Here is a 7,500-nt window from a genome sequence, read left to right on the forward strand (position 1 = left end):
CTTCTCTTCTCTCAAAGACAGAAAGGATGGAGGAGGAATGAGGAGGCCAGGGAACGGTAAAAGGGAAAGAAAGAAAGAAAGAAAGAACGAACGAACGAAAGAACTAAAGAAAGAAAGAAAGAATGAATGAGAATGGACAAAGATGAGAGAGAGAGAGAGAGAGAGAGAGACAGAGACAGAGACAGACAGACAGTAAAAAGGAAAGAAAGAAAGAAAGAAAGAAAGGAAGGAAGAAAGAAGAGATAAGACAAAGATGAGAGAGGGGAGAGACAGAGACAGATAGACAGACAGTAAAAGGGAAAGAAAGGAAGAAAGAAAGAAGAGATAGAACAAAGAGGAGAGGGGGTTGACGGGGAGAGACAGACAGACAGAGAGACAAACAGACAGACAGACAGAGAAAGAAAGAAAGAAAGAATAACATATTTTATTTATTTTAACAAGGGATTACAAACAGTCGGGTCAGAAAGAAAAGATGGGAAGGAAAAAGAGAAACAGCAGGGGAGAAAGAGAGAGAGAGTGGGAGAGAAAGAGAGAGAGAGAGTGGGGGAGAAAGAGAGAAAGAGTGGGAGAGAAAGAGAGAGAGAGAGAGTGGGGGAGAAAGAGAGAAAGAGTGGGGGAGAAAGAGAGAAAGAGAAAAAGAGTGGGAGAGAAAGAGAGAAAGAGTGGGAGAGAAAGAGAGAGAGAGAGAGTGGGGGAGAAAGAGAGAAAGAGTGGGAGAGAAAGAGAGAGAGAGAGTGGGGGAGAAAGAGAGAAAGAGTGGGAGAGAAAGAGAGAGAGAGAGAGTGGGGGAGAAAGAGAGAAAGAGTGGGAGAGAAAGAGAGAGAGAGAGAGTGGGGGAGAAAGAGAGAAAGAGTGGGGGAGAAAGAGAGAAAGAGAAAGAGAAAAAGAGTGGGAGAGAAAGAGAGAAAGAGTGGGAGAGAAAGGGAGAAAGAGTGGGAGAGAAAGAGAGAAAGAGTGGTAGAGAAAGAGAGAAAGAGTAGGAGAGAAAGAGAGAAAGAGTGGGAGAGAAAGAGAGAAAGAGAAAGAGAAAAAGAGTGGGAGAGAAAGAGTGGGAGAGAAAGAGAGAAAGAGTGGGAGAGAAAGAGTGGGAGAGAAAGAGTGGGAGAGAAAGAGTGGGAGAGAAAGAGTGGGAGAGAAAGAGAGAAAGAGTGGGAGAGAAAGAGAGAAAGAGTGGGAGAGAAAGAGTGGGAGAGAAAGAGAGAAAGAGTGGGGGAGAAAGAGAGAAAGAGTGGGTCAGAAAGACAGAGAGAGTGGGAGAGAAAGAGAGAAAGAGTGGGAGAGAAAGAGAGAAAGAGTGGGAGAGAAAGAGTGGGGCAGAAAGAGTGGGGGAGAAAGAGAGAGAGAGTGGGGGAGAAAGAGAGAGAGAGTGGGGGAGAAAGAAAGAAAGAGAGAAAGAGAGAAAGAGTGGGGGAGAAAGAGAGAAAGAGTGGGGGAGAAAGAGAGAAAGAGTGGGGGAGAAAGAGAGAAGGAGAGAAAGAGTGGGGGAGAAAGAGAGAAAGAGTAGGAGAGAAAGAGAAAAAGAGTTGGAGAGAAAGAGAGAAAGAGTAGGAGAGAAAGAGAAAAAGAGTTGGAGAGAAAGAGAAAAGGAGAGAAAGAGTGGGGAGAAAGAGAGAAAGAGGGGGGGGAAAGAGAGAAAGAGTGGGGTCAGAAAGAGAGAAAGAGTGGGAGAGAAAGAGAGAGAGAGAGTGGGAGAGAAAGAGGGGGTCAGAAAGAGAGAAAGAGTGGGAGAGAAAGAGAGAAAGAGTGGGGGAGAAAGAGAGAGAGAGTGGGGGAGAAAGAGAGAGAGAGTGGGAGAGAAAGAGAGAAGGAGAGAAAGAGTGGGAGAGAAAGAGAGAAGGAGAGAAAGAGTGGGAGAGAAAGAGAGAGAGAGTGTGGCAGAAAGAGAGAAAGAGTGGGGGAGAAAGAGAGAGAGAGTGTGGCAGAAAGAGAGAGAGAGTGGGGCAGAAAGAGAGCAAGAGTGGGGCAGAAAGAGAGAGAGAGTGGGAGAGAAAGAGAGAGAGAGTGGGGGAGAAAGAGAGAGAGAGTGGGGCAGAAAGAGAGAAAGAGTGGGAGAGAAAGAGTGGGAGAGAAAGGGAGAAACAGCGGGGCAGAAAGAGAGAGAGAGTGGGGCAGAAAGAGAGAAAGAGTGGGAGAGAAAGAGAGAAACAGCGGGGCAGAAAGAGAGAGAGAGTGGGGGAGAAAGAGAGAGAGAGTGTGGCAGAAAGAGAGAAAGAGTGGGAGAGAAAGAGTGGGAGAGAAAGAGAGAAACAGCGGGACAGAAAGAGAGAGAGAGTGGGGCAGAAAGAGAGAGAGAGTGGGGGAGAAAGAGAGAGAGAGTGGGGCAGAAAGAGAGAAAGAGTGGGAGAGAAAGAGTGGGAGAGAAAGAGAGAAACAGTGGGGCAGAAAGAGAGAGAGAGTGGGGGAGAAAGAGAGAGAGAGTGGGGCAGAAAGAGAGAAAGAGTGGGAGAGAAAGAGTGGGAGAGAAAGAGAGAAAGAGTGGGGCAGAAAGAGAGAGAGAGTGGGGCAGAAAGAGAGAGAGAGTGGGGCAGAAAGAGAGAGAGTGGGGGAGAAAGAGAGAAAGAGTGGGGCAGAAAGAGAGAGAGAGTGGGGCAGAAAGAGAGAAAGAGTGGGGGAGAAAGAGAGAGAGTGGGGGAGAAAGAGAGAAAGAGTGGGGGAGAAAGAGAGAGAGAGTGGGGGAGAAAGAGTGGGAGAGAAAGAGAGAAACAGCGGGGCAGAAAGAGACAGAGAGAGTGGGGGAGAAAGAGAGAGAGAGTGGGAGAGAAAGAGAGAAAGAGTGGGAGAGAAAGAGAGAAAGAGTGGGAGAGAAAGAGAGAAAGAGTGGGAGAGAAAGAGAGAGAAAAACATGGGGGAGAGGGGGAGTAAGAGAGAGAGAGAGTGAGAAGAGAGTGAGTCGTAGAGAGAGACAGAGAGGAAGAGAGAGTGAGAAGAGAGAGAGAGAGGGAGAAAGAAGGGGGAGGGAGAGAGAGGAAGAGAGAGAGGGGGAGATAAAGGAGGAGGGGGGGAGAGAAAGGAGAGGGAGAGAGAGAGGGGGAGAGAAAGGAGAGGGAGGGAGCGAGAGAGAGGGGGAGATAAAGGAGGAGGGGGGGAGAGAAAGGAGAGGGAGAGAGAGAGGGGGAGAGAAAGGAGAGGGAGGGAGCGAGAGAGAGGGGGAGAGAAAGGAGAGGGAGGGAGAGAGAGGGAGAATGAGAAGAGAGAGTTACGTAGAGAGAGAGTGAGAAGAGAGAGAGAGGGAGAAAGAAGAGGGAGGGAGAGAGAGGAAGAGAGAGAGGGGGAGAGAGAGGGGGAGATAAAGGAGAGAGAGAGGGGGGGAGAGAAAGGAGAGGGAGGGAGAGAGAGGGAAAGAGGGGGAGATAAAGGAGAGGGGAGAGAGAGAGGGAGAGAGAGGGAGAGAAAGAGGGGGAGATAAAGGAGAGGGAGGGAGAGAGAGGGAGGGGGGAGAGAAAAGAGAGGGAGGGAGAGAGAGGGGGGAGAGAAAGGAGAGGGAGGGAGAGAGAGGGAGAGAAAGAGGGGGAGATAAAGGAGAGGGAGGGAGAGAGAGGGAGGGGGAGAGAAAAGAGAGGGAGGGAGAGAGAGGGGGGAGAGAAAAGAGAGGGAGGGAGAGAAAGGAGAGGGAGAGAGAGGGAGGGAGAGAAAGGAAAGGGAGAGAAAGAGAAGGAGAGAGGGAAGGAGCGAGAGGGAAAAGAGAGGGGGGGGGGGGCAGAGGGGGAGAGAAAGACAGACAGACAGACAGACAGACAGACAGCGCGCGCGAGCGAGAGAGAGAGAGAGAGAGAGACAGCGAGAATGAGAGAACAGGAAGAAGTGAGGTAGGGGTGGAGAGGGGAGGGAGGGTGTGGGTGTGGGGCACTGAGAAGGAGGTGGTGTCCGACAGAAAAAAAGAAAAAAAAACAGAAAAAAAAAGTTAGCTGAAATGTGCTGTCCAGCTAGCTAGCTTTCAAATGGATGAAACAGGCCCTGACCTCAATGAGTGCATTATTCGCGGCGGCGTTGAAATAACTTAAACACGTAGGCAGGCAGGCAGGCACACACACACACACACACACACACACACACACACACACACACACACATACTCACCACCACCACCACCACCACCACCAGCTCACCCAGTCTCAAAATCACACATCATGATTGTGTTTCCGTGGTAACGATACCAACAGATAGTGCGTTTCCATGACACCACACGCACACAGACACAGACACACACACACATACACACACACACACACACATACACACACACATACACACACACACACACACACACACACACACACACACACACACATACACACACACACACACACATACACACACACACACACACACACACACACATACACACACACACACATACACACACACACACACACACACACACACACACACATACACACACACACACACACACACACACACACACATACACACACACACACACACACACACACACACACACACACACACACACACACACACACACACACACACACACACACATACAGGCGACGGACAGACAGACCAACCGACAAAAGGTGGACAGTTGGAACAGACACCCCTTACCTGTGTTGAAATCATCAATTGTCCGCAGTCTAGGGTGGGGAGGGAGGGGGGACACTCTCTCCATCATCACCAACCTCAACCGGTTGTCATAGGCTGTCTGAAATGATAAAGAGGATTTTTGAAACAACGACAGCTTTCTGAAATAGCATCACAGGCTTTCTGAAAACGATGCTGGCTTTCTGAAACAATGTTAGTTGTTGTTGTTTTGGTTGTTGTTGTTTTTCCTGAAACAGAGTTGGCTTTTTTTTTTAAACTATTCAGGCTTTCTAAAACAGCAATGGCTTTTTGAAACAATGTCGGCTTTCTGAAACAGTGCTGGTTTTCTGAAACTATACAGGCTTTCTGCGACAGCATTAGGCTTTTTGAAACAATGTTGGCTTTCTGAAACAGTGCTGGTTTTCTGAAACTATGCAGGCTTTCTGCGACAGCATTGGGCTTTTTGAAATAGTCTTGGCTTTCTGAAACAGTGCTGGCTTTCTGAAACTATACAGGCTTTCTGCGACAGCATTGGGCTTTTTGAAACAATGTTGGCTTTCTGAAATAGTGTTGGCTTTCTGAAACTATACAGGCTTTCTGCGACAGCATTGGGCTTTTTGAAACAATGTTGACTTTCTGAAGCAACGTTGGCTTTCTGAAGCAATGTTGGCCCTCGGAAACGATGACCTTCAAAATAATTAACAAATAGTAAAGAGTGGTAACGCTGTCTCCATTCAAAAGGTACACGAGTCAATGATGTTTATGCTACCGATTCATCGAGCACACATGTAAATAAAAGGTGCATTGGAACAAACCCAGACAGCAGCATTGACTTGAAGTTGCGTACCTTGTGAATGGAGAGAGTTGCGTACCTTGTGAATGGAGAGAGTTACCGCTCTTTACTATTTGTTCATTATTTCTTCTCCTGGCCTCGTTGTTTATTCCTCCTCCTCCTCCTCCTCTTCTTCTTCTGCGTTCGTGGGCTGCAACTCCCACGTTCACTCGTATGCACACGAGTGCTGACATGGATTACAGGATCTTTAACGTGCGTATTTGATTTTTTTTTTTTTTTTTTTTTTGCTTGCGTGTACACACGAAGGGGGTTCAGGCACTAAGCAGGTCTGCATAATAATTCATGTTGACATAGGAGATCGGAAAATTCTCCACCTTTTACCCACCAGGTGCCGTCACCAAGATCCGAACAGGGGACCCTCAGATTGAAAGTCCAACGCTTTAACCACTCGGCTACTGCGCCCGGCGTCGTTGTTTATTCATTTAATGGCCTTCGACCTTCCACAATCTGGAAGTGTGGGTTTCTGAAATGATAACGGCTTTTTGGAATAATAATCACCTTCAATAGTAAGGGGCATAACTCCATGAAATGTTAACTCACTCAGTACGGCCAGTCCTCTCTTCTCCTCTACACAGACCCCTCGGATGTCCAGTGGGTGTCTGAATGACCCAGCCTTTAACTTCCGTCGTCAGAATTGTGGTATTCTTTGTCAACATTCACCTCTTCAGTATAAGAGCCTTCTGCTTGCAATATTTTGATGATGGTAATTGGGGTGAAACGCTGTTAGCGTCGTCTCTTTCGCCGTTCGTATGGAGAGAGTTAAAGGCCCGAAATAATGACCCTCAACATTTAGCTTTCCGAAATGATACAGGCTTTTTTTTCCCCACAATGACATCAACAATTAGACGAGAGTTCTCTGAAATATATACATATATGAGAGAACAGCTTTCTGAAAATAATGTTGTTGATTTTTTTTTTTTAATAAACACATCAGCGTTATTAACAAAAGCCTTAATTTTTTTTTTCAAAAACAATTACATGAACAATAGCAACGACAGCAAAAAGCACACAGCGAATAATTTCGTATCTTTAATAAAAAATTTAAAAAAATTAAAAAGAGAGAAAATTATAGCCTCTAAAATTGTGCCATACTCTCAGAACTGAGGAACATTCATTTGTTGCAAACACGAGCTCTTTCGCGCAGTGGAAATATAAAAATTCATGGGGATGGGTTACAAAATCAATGTCTGCGACGCAAAGTTTGCAAAGCGTCAAATCAGGAACGTTTTTAAAGTCTATGGAATTCACGTGGACATTGGGCAACTCTGCACAAACTTAGCACTGCTAGCATCATGCAACTCAACTGTGGCACCGTCTGTGACCTACCGACTGAATGATTAGTTGTTTCACACAGAATAAAGAACAAGATCAGCACTCTATGTTACAAATGTATTCACAAATCTGCCCCTTCCTATCTCTGTGGCTGCCTTCACCTCTACACTCCATCACGCTCCCTACGATCGGCTTTGGATCCACTCTGTTTACGCATACCCAGATTCAAACTCTCCACTGTTGGCCGCCGTTCTTTCTCTGTCTCTGGACCTTGCAGTTGGAATGAACTTCCTCTTTCGCTTCGTCGGGTCTCCGCACTCGGCTCTTTCAAGTCTGGTCGTAAAATCCACCTCTTCTCAAAATAGCCTCCCTTCCCTGCCTCTTCATTGTCTTCAGTTTTAGAGTTGTACATGCGTGTGAATGACTGGTGCGAAAGCGCTTTGATTTGTCTCTGCACAAGATTCAGTGCTACATAAATATAATAATTAATTAGTTAATTGGTTGGCTGAATAAATCACTAACAATCCGATAAGTTCGTAGCTTACCATTAAATAGCTAAGTAATTTACTAACTAAATCGTTCACCAGAATCACCACCACTGCTACTGTATGTACACTCTCTCTCTCTCTCTCTCTCTCTCTCTATCTATCTATCTATCTCTCTCACAGACACACACACACGTTCGGACGTTACACCGAGTGTGTGTAATTGTTAAATTAATTCGGTGTTTGGTTGGCAAATCGTTTCAATGGTTGATGGATTGGTTAGCAATTTGATTGCTTCATTGGTCATTTTGTTCATCGATCTCATGTTTCATTGGTCATTTTGCTATTCTA

The 7,500-nt window shown here is 46.4% G+C and overlaps 1 protein-coding gene across 1 annotated transcript in view; it reads right to left on the reverse strand.

Annotated features, from left to right (window-relative positions):
• Positions 1-7,500, reverse strand: part of LOC143277791 (uncharacterized) — a 63,330-nt gene that overhangs the window by 23,924 nt on the left and 31,906 nt on the right. Inside the window, exon 8 of the mRNA XM_076582693.1 lies at positions 4,564-4,660. Coding sequence (XP_076438808.1) covers positions 4,564-4,660 — 97 coding nt within the window. The remainder of the gene's footprint in view (positions 1-4,563; positions 4,661-7,500) is intronic.

Source organism: Babylonia areolata, chromosome 35 (genome assembly GCF_041734735.1).
Source record: "Babylonia areolata isolate BAREFJ2019XMU chromosome 35, ASM4173473v1, whole genome shotgun sequence".
Classification (NCBI taxonomy): domain Eukaryota; kingdom Metazoa; phylum Mollusca; class Gastropoda; order Neogastropoda; family Buccinidae; genus Babylonia; species Babylonia areolata.